Consider the following 20,790-nt stretch of genomic DNA (forward strand, 5'->3'; position numbering starts at 1 on the left):
TCATTAATATACTAAATTTTTTTATAATTGAAAAAGGAAGAGTGTTTGTGGAAGGATTTAAATCTACGACTTAACAGTTCCGAAAATAAATAACCCAATCACAAATATACTATTTTCATTTTGATAACTAGGGAGGTATAGGTATAAGAGAGTTGTTTTAGTTGTTAGGTTGTAATCTTTTATTTAACTTAAATAACATTATCCTGTTGACAAAAAAAATATGTAGGGAGGTATGGTTTGTAGGAATATTTGAACCCATGATCTAAAAATTTGCAGCCACCATTTGATTATAGTTCACCGGTAATTAATATACTATTTATATGTTCAAAAAACTATAAAAAATTAAAATCAAAAGATAGATAGAAAAATTAATTTTAACCAAAGCAATATTTAAAGTTTTCATAGGGCTTATAAAAGACAGAAATGGAGTCTTGGGCTCAATAGGTAATAAAAAGTCCAGCCCCTTTACAAATCATTAGCTTCCCTTGCAATCTTTCGTTCTCAATTATATATTCTCTCTCACACAAAAACCCCGCCAAATGAAGCCGTCTATTCCTACCTGTAAAACCTCCGCTTAACTCCTCCATTTCGAGGATTCACAGTTCTCCTCTCAAGAACAACCTCAGTCGCCTAAAAACTCACCGTTCAAAGCTTCTCTAGCTTCATAGCCAGGTCTATATGGACATTAACTCTCTGATTGAAGCTAGGTTTGTGAGTATAAAACCCTAACATTTGGTGGTTTGATTTTGATAATGGGGAAAAGAAGTAGCCTAGTGGTTCTATCATCATCTGATGAGGAGGCGGATAATGCGACGTCACTGAATTTGAATCGGAGTTATTCTAAACAATCATCAAAATCTTTTGTTACTCGTACAAATCCTAGACAACCATCCAAAAGACCTCGTTTATCCAGAGAATCAAGAAAATATTCAGATGAGGTTATTTGTTTAGATAGGCTACTAGTGTTGTGATTTTTTTTTTTAAAAGAAAAATGATAGTCTTAGTTAATAATTTTACTGATTATTTTAATTGTTTTCTCCTAATTGCAGATCAGATTCCCAATTTATGATGATTTTGATGAATTCTTTTATGGGTCCAAGGTATCTGCTGGTATGCATAACATGGCTATTAATTTTTACTTAGTTTCTTGTTAGCTGTGACAAGATTTTTGCATTTATATATGAATTTTGATGCCAAAATGCGTGATCATTATTGAGGGCGTTTTTCTTTTTATGAACTCAATAAATGCATGAACATACAACTTTTTTGATCTAAACTTGGAATTGGTTCTCCTTTGTACTTGGATACTGCTTATCTTAGGATTTATTCTTGTGCAATGTTTTTTGTTGCCTTGCAAGCTAATTCGAAAGCGACACATGGATCAGGTCATGAAAGTAGTAATGTAAAGGAGTTATGGGTTGATAAATACAAACCTCAATCTTTGGAAGAACTTGCTGTTCATAAGAAGAAAGTCAGTTACCTTCAGTTGATTGACGTTAAATATTTGCTTATTGTTTTCAAGGTTCAATAAGTTTCTGGTTTTTTGCAGGTTGAGGAAGTTAAGGCGTGGTTTGAGAAAAGATTGAAAGCTTCAGAGGTAAACCCAAAGTTATTGAAGTTAGTCTGATAATTATCAAATTCCCAAATGTTTGCAATTAATAGAAGGGAAATAGAAAACCACTGTGTAAACTTTGCCAATAAGTTAAAAATGGGATAGGAACATTTAAAGAGCTCCATCCTTAAGATTGTTTAAAGCTCTGTATTTTCTCCTAATCAGCTCAGACTGTCCATGTCTGAATCACAAAATTGTTAATCATATATGGGTGATAGGGTTCTAATGCTTACGCTCAATTCTTACCAAGTGAAATAAGAGATGCTTGGCATGTGGTTACAAAGTTATTTGACATCGATTGCTGATGATTCTTTGTTCCTGTATTCTTACAAGGATATAGCAAATAATGAAATATCTGAATAGTTCTTTGGCCTTACATAAAAGTTTATAGGAAACTTGAGAAGATATTTATTTCTATTTCTTTATCTTATAAGACTTGTTTGGTTTTTTAATTTCATAATTTAATATTTTTATTATGCTTTTCCACAGGAAAATCTTAGCAATTATGTTCTTGTCATCACTGGACAAGCTGGTACTGGAAAATCTGTAAGTTTTTGCTTGTAATTTATAGCATGAAAAATTATTAAGCTGCTTATGTTGGTAATATAGACTATATCTTTGCTTCTGTAGTACTGAATGATATTCACTTGTTGCTTGTGCCTTTTTAGATGAGTTGGTATCATGTGAGATGCAACTGCTTAAATTTGACTCTGGCCTTTTCTATACTAAATGATTGATACATGGATTCATGCATGTTTGTGCTTTAAATTATATGTGAACTGGGATTGGCTTCTGAAATGGATTCTACTAATTCAATTTTATCCATAAGAAAACAGTTATTTTTAGAGATACTGCTATTAGAATATTCCTTTGACCGACTGTCTTATTGATAAACAAAAATCTATCTTCCTGTCTATAGATAACTATTAACACAATTGCATCTCATTTTGGAGCGACACTATTTGAATGGAAAACACCTACTCCTACAATTTGGCAAGAACACATGCATAATACAAATCGAGGTTAGTATTTTCTGGGAAAAATAAGCCTGATTATAGGTGTACTCTGGTTGTTTATTACCTCTGCTGATGCTGAATTCAATTTGAAGTTCAATTACCATGTTAAGCTTTTCTAAAGGAATTTATGCCTCAAATTTGTGTGTGCTAAATCTTCTCCTCAGGAAGGTTTAGAGCCACATAATTGACCATTTGAAGTTAAAGTTGGCAGTTTTCTGTATTCTATTTGAACCATTTAAAGTTATAGTTGGCAGTTTTCTGTATTCTATTTCAAAATGGTTCCTTGTTAAAATTCTACTATGAGATAGAACTTATAACTATGCTTTGTAATATTATTTTCAATAGACTATGATGTATGCATCCGTGTTGTCACTCCCTGTTTTTGTTCCATAGTAGGGATAAGCTACACATCTAAGTTGGATGATTTTGTGAACTTCAGCGAAAAGATAAGGAAGTATGGATTATTTCCTTCATCATTTTCTGCTGAATCAAAACCTCCAATTATACTCCTGATCGATGATCTTCCTGTTGCAAATGGAAGAGTTGCTTTTGAAAAACTTCAAAGCTGTTTGCTCCTTCTTGCGAGATCAACTCAAGTACCAACAGCTATACTGTTAACTGACTATGGTAAAGAAGATCCAGCAGACCACTCTGCCCGTTTCTTGGAAGAACTTCAGTTGTCTCTAGAGAGTGCTGGAGCTTGTAAGGTTACTTTCTTTGACAGATTTCATGGTGAAAACTAAATTGTATGTTATTCCGATATGCTCATTCCAAACTTTGATTGGAAATTTTCAGGTTTCTTTTAATCCTATTACAAATAACTCTATTAAGAAGGTTATTACCAGAATATGCAAACAGGAACATCATAATCTAACCACTGAACAGATTGATCTGATAGCAAAAGCAAGCGGGGGTGATATTAGACATGCAATTACATCTTTACAGCTTTTCTGTGTGCAACCAAATATTATGCCTAATTTGTCAGCATTGTCCAACTCTAGTCCAAGTTACTCAGATGGAAGTGCAGATGAGATTAATGCTTTGATCAGCGGTTTTTCATCTCTATTTGGCAGAGATGAGACTCTTTCCCTTTTTCACGCCCTTGGCAAGTTTCTGCACAATAAAAGGGACGCTGAAGTTCCTATTGTATTGGGTATGCTTTTCTAACAGTTACATATTTTGTTAATTTGTAGTAGTATGTGCTTGAGCATGTGTACAACGAGTCGTATAAGATGGGTGCATCCGTGCATGTACTATTCTCCCTTGCAGCCTATTTTGTTTTATGTGTTTTATCTGCAATTGTGAAATTGATTTCTTCTGATCTCATTTCTTATTGGTTGTAGATCACGATGCCTTTCTTGTGAGCGATAAATTCTCTAGGTTGCCTATGAAAATGGATGCTCCAGAAAAAGTTCTTTGCCAAGCACATGGGCAAGCGAGGCCAATCACTGATTTTCTACATGAAAATGGTAACCTGCCTTAAGGAAAATATATGCTGTTGCATATGTTTATTCTTTTTACTCTGCCAGTATCTCACAAGAATGGCCCAATATTTTATATTTATGCAGTTTTAGATTTTATAAGTGATGAAGGAATGGATGCTGCCAGGGATGTGGCTTCATATTTAAGTGATGTGGACTTGCTTCTTTATTCTTTTCGAGGAATGTCGTCTAGGTCTAATGAGGCAAATAATGTTCTTCAATCAGCAGCTGCATCTGTTGCTGTTCGTGGAGTATTATTTGGAAATTCTTGTTCTTCATCTTCCAGGTTTTTGTTAAATGCTCTAATTAGTTTGATTGTATGAACAATGAGCCTGAGCTGTGCAATAAACAGTTTGGTATATGCAGGTGGCATGCTATTCGCAAACCAAAGCTATGGCAGGTTGACCAATCTATGTTCCGGAATCAGGTACTCTTTTCCATGCTGTTTTTGTTCGGTAATTCATGCTTTTTGTTCTGAAGCTCTTAATTAATTTATGTAAGTGGACAAGACCAACACGAGTAGCTCCTACTGGGCCTTCATTGCAGCATATGCATTTACAGGGATTATTTTTAGTGATATTACTATCAACTCGTGAGGTTATTCCAAAATTACTGTTTTTTCTTATATTTAGATATTAGAAAACTAAACTATTCTCAGTTACATGACATGAACATGTCAGCAGGAATAATGGTTTTTTAAATTATAGGCGGAAACAATTGTTTTAGCTCTCAGAGGTGATAGTAATTATTCCTTATTTTTTAGTATAAGCTCATACAAGTTCTCTTCAATAAGTTTGTTTTATATTTACTGGTTATCACATTTTCACATTAGCATCTTGGACGTTGCATTTCAATCCCAACTCTAGTGTACTTCACTGTAAATTGCGAAGTTTCTTTTGTCTAAAACCTGGTTGTAAAGTGAATAGAAGATTACTTAAAATAGTTGCAGTATCATGCAGCGTGAATTGAAAATTATTACCGTTGAAAGAGTTTGTAAGCACTTGGAGCTGTACCCTCTAAATCATTTTGGCGTTTAAGCTTAACCATGTTGTTTATTCATTCTGTGATTACCTTGTGAGGTACATTATTCATAGATGTTGGTCTTTGCATGTGGCTTATGATCCTTTGATCTTTCATAAGCTGGCTTCTATGTGTAAATGCAGAAAGAGACAATAAGTCGAAAATTTATAGCTGATGGTGGATCCAGCTTTTCTCAATTGCCACTATCAGATATAGCTACCGAGTACATGCCTGTGTTAAAATGGCTGGGACATAGAGCTTCAGGTGTTGAAGTACATCAGGTACTTGAGAGACATAATGAGGCATATGATGACAGTTCAGAGCAGACCAGCTTAGATCGCGAAGAAAGCCAAATTTCTGACGATGAAATAGAGGAATGGTAAAAAATAGTAAGTGCATCAGAAGCAAGTTCAATATAAATGGCCATTCAGCTTCGTAAATTTTGTGTTATCCGGCTGCTGCTGTCTTTTACTTGAGCTTCCAAAGAGGTGAATTAAATATGCAGAGAATATTTTTGGTTGCTATATTATTTAGTTATCAATTTTTTCAGTTTCTAGTAGAATCCTTGAAGGTAAATATGAAAGTAGAATCCATAGATCCTGGTGAACAGAATGTATATATAGTCATGGTGTGCCCTTTGTATTCAGATTTCTTGTGCATCGCTCTTCTCTGTATTGTCGTACTAACGTTAAATGTTCGATGTTGCATCTATAGAAGTTAGACATCTATAAGATGTGGTTTATTGAGAGATGATGTGTTTAATATTCCAAGTGACTTGAAGATTTTTAACATGAACTTAAGTCGGTCGGACAGTGTTCAAGAGAAGGGTTGAACATGAAAATTTTGCACATATCGAGTTTAGATTTGTGATCCTGCAGCCCATGTTGGACTATGTTTCAAAATCTTGGTTTGTTGCTAATTTAGTTTCTTTTGTCGCCGGAGAGCCTAGGGAACACGGCGAGAGGTGTACCCACTGGACTAAACCCTCGTGCTGTGCTAATTTAGTTGCATTCAAGGAAAAATATAGTGCCATGTGAAGAAGGTAGCAGTGTTGGACATAACTGGAGAGTGTAGAAAATTGTAACTTGTGTGGTGTTGTAATAAATATATTTTAAATAATGTATTTAAAGTTAGTTTATGTAATTGAGAGCAGGTCATGGCGAGCTGACCTGCTTGTCCAAACTTCCGATCCAAACGACACCGTTTGCCTTGCTGGATTGCTAAACACCGCCCGGTTTTACTTACCACCGCACAGGCAAAAGACATTTCTGCCCTTTTAGCAAAATTTTGAAAAAAAAGTTCTCTCAACTCATTCGAATACATTCGAACAAATACGTAAAAAATCGATTAAAATGACGAACAACGAGTACAATTCATCGGATAACGAGTATCGACGTTCGGAAACAACCCCCGATAAATATTTTTTTTTAAAAAAACTCGAAATAAATAATTTTTTTAAATTTTTTTAAGGAGGGACGTTTACATTTCACGTCCCCTCCAGAGGAGTGGACGCCGGAAAGCGGCGTCCCCTCCTCAGGAGAGGACGTGGGAAATCCACGTCCCCTCCTCTGGAGAGGACGTGGATTTTCCACGTCCTCTCCTGAAGAGAAGACGTCGTTCGTCCCCTCTTCAGGAGACGACGTGGGAAATCCACGTCCTCTCCAGAGGAGGGGACGCCGCTTTCCGGCGTCCTCTCCTCTGGAGGGGACGTCGGACGTCCCCTTTTCAGGCGGAGGGTACGCCGGAAAAACAGAAAAAAAAATTAAAAATTATTTTTTATCTCGAAAAAGCCGGAACATATTGTTTCCGACTGTCGGTACTCGTTTCCCGACGAATTATACTCGTTATCCGTCATTTTACTCGACTTTTTACGTAGTTGTTCGAGTGTGTTCGAATGAGTTGAGAGAACTTTTTTTTTTTGAAATTTTGCTAAAGGGGTAAAAATGTCTTTCGCCTGTGCGGTGCTAAGTAAAAGGGGGCGGCGAATAGCAAAACCCATTGCCTTGTCAATTGTCTCCTTTTTATTTCTTTTTAACAAAGAAAATATGAAAAAGAGGATCAGTTCACCCTTTTAATTTGGCAACAACTGGATCAAACAAACTCATAACCTAGGTAGCACGGAAACGGGAAACGGAAACGATACGAAACGGACACGGAGAAACGAAAGTTTTTCAAAATGAAGGACACGAAACGTGGGGGAAACGTGCAAATAACAAAAATATAGAGATATATTTATAAAAATATTATCTAAATATTTATGATACTCCCTCCGTTTTTTTTTAGTTGTCCATTTAGTAAATTTTATTTGTATACAAATAGTTGTCTATTTAGAAATCTCATGTGATATTAGCTACTTATCTTCCAAGTTTACCCATTCCTAATAAATGACTCTATGTTTTAATTTAAAAGGCATTTATTAACTAATAGGGGCTATAGTAGTATTTTTCTTTATATATTAAGACAAAAGAAGCACTATCTTGGTATGTGCAATATTGGCTAAATGGACAACTAAAAAAGAACGGAGGTAGTAATTAACAAAATAATTCATTTTAATATACTAAATATTTAAAATTTTATAAATATATAAAAAAATATAATATATTCAACACAAATAAATATATTTGATGTATTGTGGGCAATGCGAATGTAAAAGTTATGGAAACTCATTAGATTTTTTTATTTGTGGATAATAATTTTAATTTTTTTATAAATTTTTAATTTTTATTATTTACGGAAACGGCCCGAAACGTTTCGTACGGGTGTACAAGAGTTTCCGGTTTCCAAAACGTTTTCGAAACGGGAAACACAACTTTGTCGAAGTTTCCGTGCTTGTTAGCTCATAACTATTTCATAACTATCCTGAACCAGATCAACACCCACTCCATTTTTAATAATTTTAAATCAAATAATTAATTCTTATTTATAATTTAAAAAGTTCATATATCATATAAACTTTTAAATAAAATTTAAGTGATCTTTTTATTTTTACATTATTTTTATCTTTTTCTTTCTTTCTTACACCTGTAATTCGTTTATTGATTTCACTACCACTGCCTGTAATTCCAACCACGGTGTTGTTTCTTCTTCGTTTTACCTTCGTTCCACGAACGACAGCAACGATTCGACATTGTTGTCGTTCGTTTCTTCTGCTCGTCAAAGCCCACTGTTGAATCTATTTGTCGGTTGTTGTGTTCGTTGAAGCTAAAATGATGTTTTTAATCTTTTATGCCAAGTTGAGGGGTGAAATTGATCCTTTGTTTAAGGAAATATAAATTGTCTTTCTCCATTACCACTGAGACGTAGTTTTTGATTTTGCAGAGACATCAGGTAATCACGCTTCTTCTTCCTTCTACATTCTCTAGGGTTTTGATTCTCTTCAATCCTTTTATTCTTCAATTCTCTTCTCAAGGGTAAACTAAATTACATTTGCTCAACACTTCATTTCTTAATTTAACAACTTCTTGCAAAATCATTTCACATTTTTCCTAACTTCGTGCCAGCTTTTAATTTCCAATCCAAAGAAATTCCTGCAAAATCATGTCATTTCCAGAACACAAGAAATTGGGTAAACATAATTTAATTCAACTGACATTCTTGCAATTTCTTACGCAGAACATATACATGGCGAGCCGAGTTACTCGGTCGAGTCAACATATAGACGTAGACTCAACTCAGCAGCCAGAATTACAAACACGGGCAAGATGGACAACTGGGCTTATCGAGATATTTGCAGACTTGATGGTTGATCAGGTTCGTAAAGGGAATAGACAAAACAATATTACATTTAGCAAGAAAGCTTGGAAGATTATTTGCGATGAATTTTATCAGAAGACGGGACTTAAATGGGATAAGGAGCAGCTCAAGAGTAGGTATTCACTCATGAGGAAGCAGCATGCTGTTGTGAAGTCACTTCTCAGTCGGACTGATTTCCATTTGGATGAACCTACAGGGAACATTCTAGCCACCAACGCAGCATGGAGTCATTACATTCAGGTATGATGCTTCTTCTGTCACTTTTTAGAGGAACATTCGTAAACCCAATACTTAGCGGCTATGTTGTACGGAAACATGTCTAGCCCTACGTTTCAATACTAATGAAATGTAGCGCTTCTGAAACTCCAAAACATGAATCTATAGATTATTCTCGTAGAAATGGCATTTCGCCATTTTCCATTTAAGCATTTCTTGTTTCAATATTTCCGTTTCCGTACAACTTGGCTTAGTGGTGGACTTGTTGGCTGTAGTGGACTTCTAATGTTTATTCGTCCGTTCAATGTTTGCATTGTTTTGCCTAGGTCATCAGTAATGATTTACTGATTATAATTGAATGGAGATTTGATTGAAAAGATATGTTTGCTAGGAATTGTAGTAACTAACTATATCCTTGAAAATGCCATGAAATGCTTAGTAAAGCAAAATTTTCAGCTCCATTAGCCAATAATGTTTATCCACACTATAGGGTTGGAGTTCTTCCGAATGGGTGGCAGGAGGCTGATTTCTGTTTCTTTAACTGTTCGTCTCCAACGTTTTGTGAAACATCCATGTATAGGAACATCCAGATGCTGAGCCTATAAGAGGCGGTGGCTGCCCAATCTACAAACAGCTTGGCTTGATATTCTCAGAGCCATTAACTAATGGCCATCATGTCCAGTCATTTGAGCAAGACGAAGAGCTTCCTCCATCAGTTTCTTTTAAGGATCCAATGTATTACTCAGAGGAAGAAATACCATCATCAATTCTGTTCAGGGAGCATCTCGGTACTATCCAAGAGGAAGAGTCCTCTTCTGATTTTGAGGGCGGGGATGATGTTGTAGACGAGCAAGAGACGTTTAGTGCAGCACATATCACTGCCACTGTTATGCAAACTACAACTGCTGCTATGGACAGTACTACTGCTGCTAATCGTAAAAGAGGTCGCAGGGGGGTTGATGATGCTATTGGTGCAGCTATTTCACACATGGCTGCTGTGTCAAGGCTCAGGACAGCTGCCATACAGAGAATTATTGGGAAATACAGTGTAGCTGATTGCATTAAGGAATTGGATGCGATGCAAGGTGTCGAAGAAGGGATCTATTTTGCTGCTTTGGATTTGTTCAACAACCGTAATGCAAGAGAGATCTTTCTGTCGCTTAAATGCGACAAGCGCAGGATTTGGTTACGAACCAAATGTACTGCTAAGCCAACATCATAGGACTGAAAGAGGAACTATCCTTTTATTTTTGCAGGCATATGATTTACAGTGATCCAGATCTGTGAAACATGATTAGAAGAGTGAAATCTAAATAGTAAGAGTAGATGATTGTTTCTTAAATTTAAATAGCAATGGAGGCATTTTCCTCTACATGACCATAAATCAAAAACCATCAACATTCATCAGAAACTCATACTTTATACTTTATAGACTCCTACACACCAGTAATCACTGAATTTTACTCCTCTAGAAACAAAACAGAAGATTCAAAACCCTAATTCAAAACTTCCAGATTCATGGTTAATCCTGAAGTAGTTTTCCATGTCTATCTATATACAGAAAAACCAAACCTCTGTTATAATCCTAAATTTAGAATTCTTCCTAGGGTAAGATCCTCTTCATATCATTTTCCGGGTCGTTACTTTTCGCTTGGTTGTATACTGACTCGAATGCTTGCATACATACACTTGAAAATCCCACTATAGCCTGAAACACATGTGGAAATCCCATCTGCAGATTATTTATTGTCATTGCTCTCGTGATGCTCACTGATTTTTCATGCTTCGATTTCTCCTCTTCTGCCTTGCCTCTCAAGATCTCAACTTTTGCTCGCTTCTCTGTCACTGGATCCTTGCTTCTCAAGTTTCCAGCAGTATTAGGCAGTGAGTAAGGTCCATACTTGGTCTCCAATGCTCTAAGCTCAGATACCTTCTTCTCGAACTCCTTAAAAGCCGATTCTGACTTCTTCTTTTGCTTATGCTCTTCTGCTTGTTGAACTACTATTGCGTGGATAACTGTCAGGAAACTCTTGATTCCTTCCGATGCTACTTTATCCGGAATCCGATCAATTGCATGGTGCCATTCTTCACATAGAGAGTAAATTTGAGATTCCTGGCTCGGTCTTGAAAATGGATGTTTGCTGAACTGGAAAAGACTAAGCCGGAGCCATCCCGTGAGGGACTGAATGTAATCCCGCTGAGCCTTCACTAGGTTACAGAAGGACTGGTGCCATTGCTGAACTTCAAGTTCAAGCTGGAGTGTAGATTGTCTGTGAATCTCAGAAGTAGGTCCAGTCGATGGAACTGTGTTTAGATACTTCAGCTGCTGAACTATGTGAGTTTGGACCTGGTGTGCCTCATACATGCTTCTCCACATGCACATCAATCTGAAATAAAAGCAAAACATAATGCATAAGAAAACAATTGGAAAAAATTTAATAGTCTTTTTCTTTCAATGAGACTCCAACAATAATATTTATTATAGGCAAATAGTCATTGGACTTGAAAACGTAACTAAATAGATCCTTTTACCTTGTCCTCAAATATTTAATTAAATAGAAATTGTCAAGAAACCTTTCAATTGTAGAGGTTCTTACATATCCTTAAGTTATCACCATGAGAACACAAAAAAAATTCAGACACAGGCTATGAAATGGAAAAGGAATCTGCATTGTACGAATTTTATAGTACAGTTAAGCCAAAAGATTGTCTCCTTGAAGAGAACATATTGGTCAACCAAAGTATAAGCATGAGCATATAGAAAGATTCATTGGACTATATGCTTAAGTCAGTCGCAGCCTCCAGATTATACTTATAGTACATCACATAATTGATTCAGTATAGCAGCACAAAAGCAAACGACAGATTTAAACACAGGCCAATTAAAAAGCAGTCAAAAGTAATCTTGAGGTTTAAAACAAAATCCAAAGTTGACTTTTCTATTTTTCCCAATTCTTTTTTTTTTTTTAATCCAAGTAAGTATTCTTTTCTTGGTTCGGGTTGCCTCGGGCTGGTCGGACTAACCGAATACCCATTCCCTTTAAATTTACAACGGCTAACGATGTTTTTGATGACCTCTCTGACCATAAATAAACACTAACCAAAAGAAGAAAAAATGATATCAATGCAAGCTTGCACTTGAGCAATAATACTAGTTTGAAATTCAAGAAAGGCAATTAGTGGGCCATATCACAGTAAATGGTAAAAATAAAAGGATAAAAATGCAAAAAAGAAGTACCCATTTTTGTACTCTTAGCCTAGGTTTGGAAGATGATTTAACAAAGTTCACGTGAAAATTTGAAAAGTTGTTGGCTCTGTCTTATGAAGCTATTAAATGCACAAGATTTTATAGAAACTAGCACAAGATACAATAATTCAAATATCAATTTGCCCCCTGAAATTGCACATGTTGATCAAATTAGCTAGAAACTTATCAATTATGACCAATTTACACCCCTAACCCATGAACGTATATCTCCGGTCCAAATTGATAAAAATAGACAAGTTTTTAGAGCAATTTGATAATGAAATTAATTTTCAAAGTAATTTAGCAAAGCATGCAAATTGAGATTTAAGTAAAAATTAATAATGGATAATTACCCTTTAACAAGTTGAAGAAGTTGAGGGTAGAGCTCAGTCTCTCTTAATTTGATGATTTCAGCAGAAGTAGTCTCAATAGCTTGAGTAGCAACCATCATTTGTGACTCTAATTTCTCTACTTCTTTCTTCGTCTTTTCAGTCTTTATATAGTCAGCCCTCTTTACTTCTAATTTCCTTACCAATGCCACCTTCTTTTCATGTTCAATCTTTATACTCTCAGCATTCTATCACCCACCAAAATTCATTAATTAAAACCAAATATTGCGCTTCATTATTAATAAATACCGCACCTTTCGACTTTTTTTGTTTATGGTCCAAAATTTCAAAATCTTCAATTTTAGAATTTCAGTTTCAATTGTAGCTATTTGTTTAAATTAGAGGGGAAAAGGATCCAATATACTACCTTTTATATTACTTCATGTTTGTAATTCTTGATGTAAAAAGATAAATTTGAACAATACGAAGCAATATCAAGGGCATATTTGAACTTTTATCCACTCTTATTTGATCAAATAGCAACAACTGAAACTGAAAATTGAAAAATACGCTAAAATTGACAATTTTGAAAGTTTGGGCCATAAATGAAAAAAGCTGAAAAGTTAAGAGTATTTTTGGATGAGCCAATAAATAAATTAATAAACATACCTATCATCATCATCATTTTCAAGATTAATTATGAACTTCCATTAATAGTAGGATACAATGTGGTAAAATTGGTGAAAATCACCCATCAATAAAAGCACTTTCACCAAATAATTTTTCCGATTATTGACTCTTCTTTGACTAGTAAGAATCAGAAAACGCTAATCTTGAAATAATGTGAAACAATTTGACATTATACACAAGAGTAAAAAAAAACAGAATTCAAATCTTTATACCTTGACTTCCTGAAATAGTTTCTTCTCCCATGCATACAATCTCTCCACAGTGGAGCAATGGCCAACTCCTACATTATTTCCCATAATTTCATCACTCATTTTTCCAAATCCATTCATTTTTGGACTTGAACTCCATGCCCATAGTGATGGATTTGTTAAATTGCATCCATGGTCATACACTTTACCTACAACTTAACAATCACAACATTAGAAATTAAATAAAATTTAAAGTAAGCTTCATAAAAATTGAATAAAATTCAAGAAAAGAATCCACCACCTTTGTTTTGAGTGGAGAAATTAGGGTTTGGAACTTGTAAAAGCAAAGAAAGGTGAGCGCCAGCCTCAGCAGCTTTAAGAAAATACTCATCAACTTCTTTAACAATCTCCACTAGATCCTTACTATTTCTTGAAACTACCATAGCAAGCTCACTTCCACTCCCACTGCACGTCTCCTTCGAGAATCCACTCACCATACTCGGCGGAGCAGTGAGGCTAGCCGCCGTTCCCGTAGCTGTCACAGCCATTTCAGAAGCTGTCATGGTGGTTGCTTCTTCCCACTCTTCCTCAGACCTTGAAGCTGAAGGAGGCGCCGGAACAAAAGGATCCCAGAAGTCCCAACTCGAAGACTGAGGTGGCGGAGGCGGAGGAGGTGGCGGGGGAGGTGGTAGAGGAGAGGCTGTTATGGATGTCCACGTGTCTGAGCTGGGGCTCATTGGCGGAGGAGGAGGTGGGGGTGTGGGAGGTAAAGGTGGCGGAGAGGGAAGAACAGGTGGGAGATGGTGGCGGTGGTGGTGGAGGTGGAGATTAGCTTCAGTGTTGGAGAACTGGAAAAGGGCTGATCCAGTTGAGCGTAAAGAACGAAGGTACATTGTATGAGAAGCAGAAACGGCTTGTCTGGCTTTAACTAATTGTTTCATATATCTTTTTCTTGCTTTGCATCTTGAAACCATTTCTTCTCTCTCTAATCTTGAATAACAGCACCCCATTCTGATAACAGATCAAGATTTTTTGTTCTGTTCTTGATTTAGAGCCAAAAGAGAATTAGAAAACACAAAAAGAAACCAAATTGCTTTAGAGAAAGCAAAAGAAAGAAGAAATAATCTTTCTTTTTGCAGATTTTGGTTTCTTGAAAAAAATCTAGTTTCAAGAGCTGCTAGAGATCTTTAAATTTGATAATCTTGAAAAAAGAACTGTCGCTTTAGCTTCTTCAAATTTATCAATGTGGACTCTTTATAATTCTATACATGCAACTTGTCTTAACCAAAAAGAATATACTAAAACTTAATTAAGCTAAGTTTACTACAATTAAAAGATTGTAAAAACAAAATAATTATGGGTATTTCAGACTTCTTGTCTGTAGAGATGAGGATATGTTTGAAGGTGGTGGGAGTAGCAGAGGAACACAGTAGATTGAGAGGTACCAAAGAGAGAGTATGTGTTGTGTTGGTGTTAGAGAGAGAAAGAGTTAGAGAGAGAGAGAGAGAGAGACAATGTGCATTGGGCAGAGAGCCAAGTTAAAAGAAATTAAATTTGAAAAATGGTTAGTTAAATGAGAGATTAAATATAAAGTTAAATTAAATATGATAGTGGTGATGTTGATACAGACGCAGATGCAGCACACCATTTTAAGGCAAATGTTGGGTAGTGTAAGCAGGTAGGTTAGATTCTGCCAAGTTGATGTGCACGGTCATCAACTTCCAAATCTCCATATTCCCGTTTTATTTTGCTGCTCCTCACTAGAGGTGAGCATAAACCGAACCAAACCGAGAAACCGGACCGGACCGAACCGAAATTGACTTTGGTGCTCGGTTGTTTGGTGATTCGGGACTGGTTTGGTTTGAAAATAAGGGAAGTATGGAGTTTGGTTTATAATTTGGTTTGAGGGTTTGTATAACCGAACCGACCGAAAAACCGATTAAACCGAGAAGCCAAAACTACGTCGTTTTAATTTCTCCCTAATCTGCCCTAAAACGACACCGCCTACCCCTGCATATATAAACCACCTTATAATTTTCCCTAACCCTAAAATCATTTACCCTCTCTTTTCAGATTCACTCGCAGCCTCTCTCTCTCGAACTTTCCTCTGAAAACCCTAACCCTAAATCATATTTTCTCTCTGATTCTCTCAGTTTCTCACTGATTCTATCAGTTTCTCACCCTGATACAGTCTTCGTTTAGCCATAATTTGTGTATTCATCAACTGTTCTGTGCTTTTAATCGAAGAAAATGAAAAGTTTGAATCTTCGATTCGATCCTAAACGAGATTAAACTAATCTCTGAAAGTCTCAGTATCTCACTGAGTTTGTTAAAGATTATGTGAGTATATGATCGATTATCCTCTGTCATAGAGGTTTAGTTTCAATATTTATGTTTTAGGTTTTGATTTCTGCCCTATTTGATTATTTTTTTTCCTTTTCATGTGCAAAACGTGGGATTCATGCAATTATCAGGTAATACATCTCTATTTTTCAGTTTGTTCTTGTTCTTATATGGTTGTTTGTTCTGATTTTGTGATTATCTCTGTAACTGATATGATTTATTTCTTTCCTCCATGTTCTGAACTGGGGATTTCTGGAAACTCCTTCGGATTTGGCTTTGATTTTATAAGAACAGGTAATTATATTTTAGGGTTTTTATTTGTGAACTAGTTACTAGTTACTTATTTCTTTGTCTTGATTTAATCTAATGAATTTTGTCTTTTGCTTTGTCTTCATGGCATGTCTGGCTGTCTGCAAAAAATGAAAAGATTCACTCACTAAGTGAATGAGTGAATCTTTTGTGGTGGAAGCCCTTCACTGTTGGATTCGTGGCCTCAAATCTGAGACTCAGTGACTTGAATCACTTGATCTAATACCTAATTTGCTTACCTATTGCTTGGATTGCATCTGCTGCTGGGTATGTGCATTCCTTCTAATGTATTTAATTAGTAGTTATAATTGTATGGTGGATTGGTTTAATGGTTTGTATTCTATGATTTTCTGTGTGTTTGTTGGTTTGTACTTTGTATGATCTTAGCCTGTCATGTTTAAAACATACAAAATGAAAGTGGTTTGGAAGCTATTAAGTGATGCCTCATGCCTCTGTATTGGTTCAATGTTATATTTTGGTCAATTGTTGTCTTCTGTGCCTAAATAAAAGTGATTTTTCAAGAATGAAATGTTTAAAACTTAAAATGAAAAAGTGGTTTGCTATTTATCTAAATGAATAAGTGGTTGCTTGATGCCTCTGTATTGATTGAATGTGGTTCTTTGCTCACACAGATGTCAAACCTTGACCAACAGCAAGTTGCTCTTGTTGATGTTGAGGGGGTTGATGGCTCATCTCCTGAGTTACCCCCTTCAACTCAGCAGGAGCAACCTGTTGCTGCTGCTGAGGGCTCATCTGAGCCTTCTCAGCAGCAACAAGAAGATGCTAATCCTGCTGCTACTGGAGGTAAACCAGTTGATAAAAAACGTAAGCAAATTCCTGTTAGATCTAAAGTTTGGGAGCATTTTGAGCGCATAGTTGATGAATATGGCAAATTACTTATGGCTAAATGCTTGTATTGTGCAAAAATATATAATTCTGACACTAAAGTGAATGGGACTTCCACACTTAGAGCCCACATTCTTGCATGTCTTAAGAACCCTCATAGTAAAGATACCAGACAGACCTTGTTAACTCTACAACCTGTTTCTGCTAGTCATGATGAAACTGAGGGGAAGGGAAATTTGGGGGTTTGGAAATTTAATCAAGATGACATTAGGAAAGCATTGTCTTATATGCTCATTGTAGATGAGTTGCCTTTTAAGCATGTAGAAGGTATGGGGTTTAAGAGATTTATGAGTGTTGCATGCCCAAGGTTTCACATTCCTTCTAGATGGACTGTTAATAGGGACTGCTACCAAATGTTTCTTGATGAAAGGTTGAAGTTGAAAAATATTTTGAAAAATGGGAGTCAAAGAGTTAGTATCACAACAGACACATGGACTAGTATTCAACGTGTTAATTATATGTGTGTTACCTGCCATTGGATAGATAATGATTGGATTCTTCATAAAAGAATCATTAATCTTGTACCTGTTTGTGGGCATAAAGGGGACTACATAAGTAAAACACTTGAAAATTGCTTGCTTGGTTGGGGTCTTAAGAATGTTTTCACAGTAACTATGGATAATGCTGGTAATAATAACACTGCTATTGCTGCATTTAAGAAAAAAATGATTTCTTGGGGCACTGATGTTTGTAAATGTGAATATTTGCATATGAGGTGTATAGCACATGTGATCAATTTGGTTGTGTCTGATGGTCTGAAAGAAATGCATGATTCTGTTAAAAAAGTTAGAGATTGTATACGTTACATTAGGAACAGTCCATCTAGACTTAAGAAATTTAAAGACCTTGCTGCTGCTGATGATAAAATTGGCACCAAAAAGTCCTTGTGTCTTGATGTTGCAACTAGGTGGAACTCCACTTATCTTATGCTTGACACTGCTTGCTTGTTTCAATCTGTTTTTGAGAGTTATGAAGAATCTGATGAGAGTTTTAGGTCTGATATGGCTGAATGCATTCCTACTTTTGTTGATTGGGAAAATGTGAAGAAGTTTGCTACTTGCTTGTCATATTTCTATGTCACAACTTTGAGAATATCTGGGTCTTTGTATGTCACATCTAACATGCATTTTCAAGAGATTGTTGACCTTTCTATCATGTTAGATGAAATGCTTAATAGTGAGGACCATCAGATTATTCTAATGAGCAGAAAAATGAGGGAGAAATTTAACAAATATTGGGGTGATCCCCAGAAGATGAATAATCTGATTTTTTTTGCACATGTTTTTGATCCTACCAGTAAAATGAAACATTTGTTGTTTGCTTTGAAAGCTCTATTTGGTCCTGAGCAAGGTCTTAAGTTATTTGACACTGTGAATGATAAGCTGACAATCCTGTTTGCTGAGTATGAAAAGGCTTATGTACATGGTGGTTCATCTGCTTATGTTAGTCTTAGTCAGTCTTCAGAGGCTGTTTCTGCTCAAACACCAATCCTGCCACCACCTGCAAAAAGACATATGTCCCTGATGAAAGCCAAATTTGATGAGCAGAACAAGGGTAGTGATTCTGGTAGTAGGAAATCTGAGCTGGAATTGTACCTGAGTGAGGCTACGGTTGAGAATGATGATGATTTCAATATTTTGAAGTGGTGGAAGCTAAACTCAGGGAGATTTCCAATCCTTTCGAGGATGGCTCGAGATATTCTTGCTGTCCCTATCTCTACTGTTGCATCTGAATCAGCATTTAGTACTTCTGGAAGAGTACTAGACTGCTTTAGGAGTTCTTTAACTCCAAGATTGGTGGAAGCATTGGTGTGCACTCAGGATTGGCTTAGAGCAGAAGCTTGCCCTTTGGTGATTGAAGAGTGCCTCGAAGAATTGGAACCCTTTGAGCAAGGTTATGTCCTTAAACTAACTTTTATTTATTATTTGATTTGAAATTTCTTTTATATTTAGAACTATCTAATAGTTTATGTTCTTGTGTTGTTGGTTCCTAATGCAGGGTTGCCCAACTAAGAAGTTGGTTGATGGCTCATTTTTGCTTTTGTGGCAACTTGGTGTGGAAGCCAATTTTGTTGTTGTTGCCTAATGCTGCCTGTTGCCTAAAGCCTGATGCTGCTTGTTGCCTTGGTTGTCCCTGTCCCTATACAGAAAAGTGGTGGAAGCACTTAACAAGGTTTTGAAAATTGCTTTACTGTTTTGCTTTACTGACTATTTTAAACTTGTCCATTTGAAAGAGTTTCTCTCAAATTGCTTCATAAGCTTTCTGTTTGGGTTATAACTTATAACCTATGAATCTTCTATTACTTTTAAATTGCTTCAAAGCTTTCTGATTTGGTTATAACTTATAACCTATGAATCTTCTCTTACTTTCAAATTGTTCAAAGCTTTCTGTTTTGGTTATAAGTTATAACCTATGATTCTTTTATTGCTTTCAGATTGCTTCTTAAACTTTCTATTTTGGTTATAACTTATAACCTATGAATCTTTTATTGCTTTGAAATTGCTTTACTGTTTGGTTTTGGGCTATGATGAAGCTTCCACCACTTCAAAAATCTGATAGTATATAAGGCCTTGACATATTTGCATGATGAGGCTTTAATTTAGCCACCATGTGGATTACATCGCCTTATAAAGATGTGAAAACCTTATTCTGAGCCCCTGTTTTTAAAAAAACATTTCATTTTTCTCTGATTTTAAAGTGTAAATACTTCTTTTTCAGTATAAAATATACTCTTTTCAAGTTTTTCAATTAGTTTTAATTGCCTCAATTCAGGAAATGTTCTTCTTCTGAATTCTGTGATTCTTCATTCCTGAGCTCCTGTTCTGCTTGGGTGCTGGAAATGGCTATTTTTGAATGCTATAGGCCGGCAGTGTGCATAATATACTGCATAGTTCAGTTATATTTTTTGATAACTTTCACATATAATTTAATTTTTGGATGAATGTAATCTATATAGTTCATTAGTTTTTGCTACTTAAGTTATTTTTGGATGAATGTAATATTTAGCTGTTCATTATTATTTTTGCTACTTCAGTAGTTAATTGGATGAATGTAATATTTAGCTGCTTAGTTTTTACCTTTTGCTAATTCAGTTAAGAGTAGACTTATGAATTTGTGAATTGTGATGTTATTTTTCATTATTCAATTTTGAACTATTGTTAATTATGTTTCATTATTCAATGTAAATGAATTTTTTTGAAATGAATGAATAATTCCTTGTATTTTTTAAGGCTTTATTGAATGTGGCCCAAAAAATAAATGGGCTTTTTAAATGGCCCAAACCGTTTTAAATAACCGATACCGAACCGAACCGACCGACATTTTCGGTTAAAAAAAATTTCGGTGTCTGGTGAAAAAACAAACGGTCCGGTGTCTAAATTAACTAACTTCGGTATGACCGGTTTTGAAGATTCTGGAACCGAACCGGACCGAACCGACCGATGCTCACCCCTACTCCTCACCAATTCATTATCATTTTTCAATTCCTTTATTTTTGTTCTTTACTTTATGGATTTTTTTATAGAAATATTGATGGAGCAGTTCAAATAATTCTGTATACTAGTAATATTTTCTAGCATTATTCACATTCATAAGAATTACTCCTGTAATTTTTTTTGACAGTTTTTGAGTTGGATATCTTAATGTTACATACTGTTTTTTTTAAATAAAATTTCTAATAT

At 35.6% G+C, this 20,790-nt stretch overlaps 4 protein-coding genes across 10 annotated transcripts; 3 read left to right on the forward strand and 1 right to left on the reverse strand.

Moving 5' to 3' along the window:
• The first annotated feature begins 493 nt into the window (after positions 1 to 493).
• LOC126676847 (cell cycle checkpoint protein RAD17) lies at positions 494 to 5,918 on the forward strand. 5 transcript variants are annotated; one of them, XM_050371153.2, is made up of 12 exons: positions 494 to 938; positions 1,050 to 1,110; positions 1,359 to 1,471; positions 1,550 to 1,597; positions 2,102 to 2,158; positions 2,532 to 2,634; positions 3,025 to 3,335; positions 3,424 to 3,781; positions 3,972 to 4,097; positions 4,197 to 4,395; positions 4,476 to 4,536; positions 5,273 to 5,918. In XM_050371153.2, exons 1-12 carry the CDS (start codon positions 753 to 755, stop codon positions 5,510 to 5,512), a joined length of 1,863 nt encoding a protein of 620 aa, XP_050227110.1. In that variant the 5' UTR covers positions 494 to 752; the 3' UTR covers positions 5,513 to 5,918. The 5 variants fall into 5 exon arrangements, with proteins under 5 accessions (XP_050227110.1, XP_050227112.1, XP_050227109.1 ...); XM_050371155.2 differs by having other exon boundaries at positions 1,386 to 1,471; XM_050371152.2 differs by having other exon boundaries at positions 495 to 938; positions 3,022 to 3,335.
• Positions 5,919 to 8,029: 2,111 nt separating this feature from the next.
• Positions 8,030 to 10,440, forward strand: LOC126676851 (L10-interacting MYB domain-containing protein-like). Of its 2 annotated transcripts, XM_050371162.2 has the most exons (3): positions 8,030 to 8,456; positions 8,742 to 9,122; positions 9,679 to 10,440. In XM_050371162.2, exons 2-3 carry the CDS (start codon positions 8,751 to 8,753, stop codon positions 10,318 to 10,320), a joined length of 1,014 nt encoding a protein of 337 aa, XP_050227119.1. In that variant the 5' UTR covers positions 8,030 to 8,456; positions 8,742 to 8,750; the 3' UTR covers positions 10,321 to 10,440. The 2 variants fall into 2 exon arrangements, with proteins under 2 accessions (XP_050227119.1, XP_050227118.1); XM_050371161.2 differs by having other exon boundaries at positions 8,030 to 9,122.
• On the reverse strand, positions 10,409 to 15,120 carry LOC126676846 (protein ALTERED PHOSPHATE STARVATION RESPONSE 1). Of its 2 annotated transcripts, none has more exons than XM_050371150.2 (4): positions 13,854 to 15,120; positions 13,577 to 13,767; positions 12,699 to 12,922; positions 10,409 to 11,485 (listed from the first exon to the last, which is right to left on the reverse strand). In XM_050371150.2, the coding sequence occupies exons 1-4, from the start codon at positions 14,560 to 14,562 to the stop codon at positions 10,702 to 10,704; spliced, it is 1,908 nt and encodes a 635-aa protein (XP_050227107.1). In that variant the 5' UTR covers positions 14,563 to 15,120; the 3' UTR covers positions 10,409 to 10,701. The 2 variants fall into 2 exon arrangements, with proteins under 2 accessions (XP_050227107.1, XP_050227108.1); XM_050371151.2 differs by having other exon boundaries at positions 13,577 to 13,761; positions 13,854 to 15,118.
• Positions 15,121 to 16,045: 925 nt separating this feature from the next.
• LOC126676834 (zinc finger BED domain-containing protein RICESLEEPER 2-like) lies at positions 16,046 to 20,140 on the forward strand. Its single transcript, XM_050371130.2, has 3 exons — positions 16,046 to 19,003; positions 19,109 to 19,282; positions 19,883 to 20,140. Exons 1-2 carry the CDS (start codon positions 16,777 to 16,779, stop codon positions 19,120 to 19,122), a joined length of 2,241 nt encoding a protein of 746 aa, XP_050227087.1. The 5' UTR covers positions 16,046 to 16,776; the 3' UTR covers positions 19,123 to 19,282; positions 19,883 to 20,140.
• The last annotated feature ends 650 nt before the right edge of the window (positions 20,141 to 20,790 follow it).

The sequence above is a fragment of the Mercurialis annua genome, linkage group LG4 (genome assembly GCF_937616625.2).
Source record: "Mercurialis annua linkage group LG4, ddMerAnnu1.2, whole genome shotgun sequence".
Taxonomy (NCBI): Eukaryota; Viridiplantae; Streptophyta; class Magnoliopsida; order Malpighiales; family Euphorbiaceae; genus Mercurialis; species Mercurialis annua.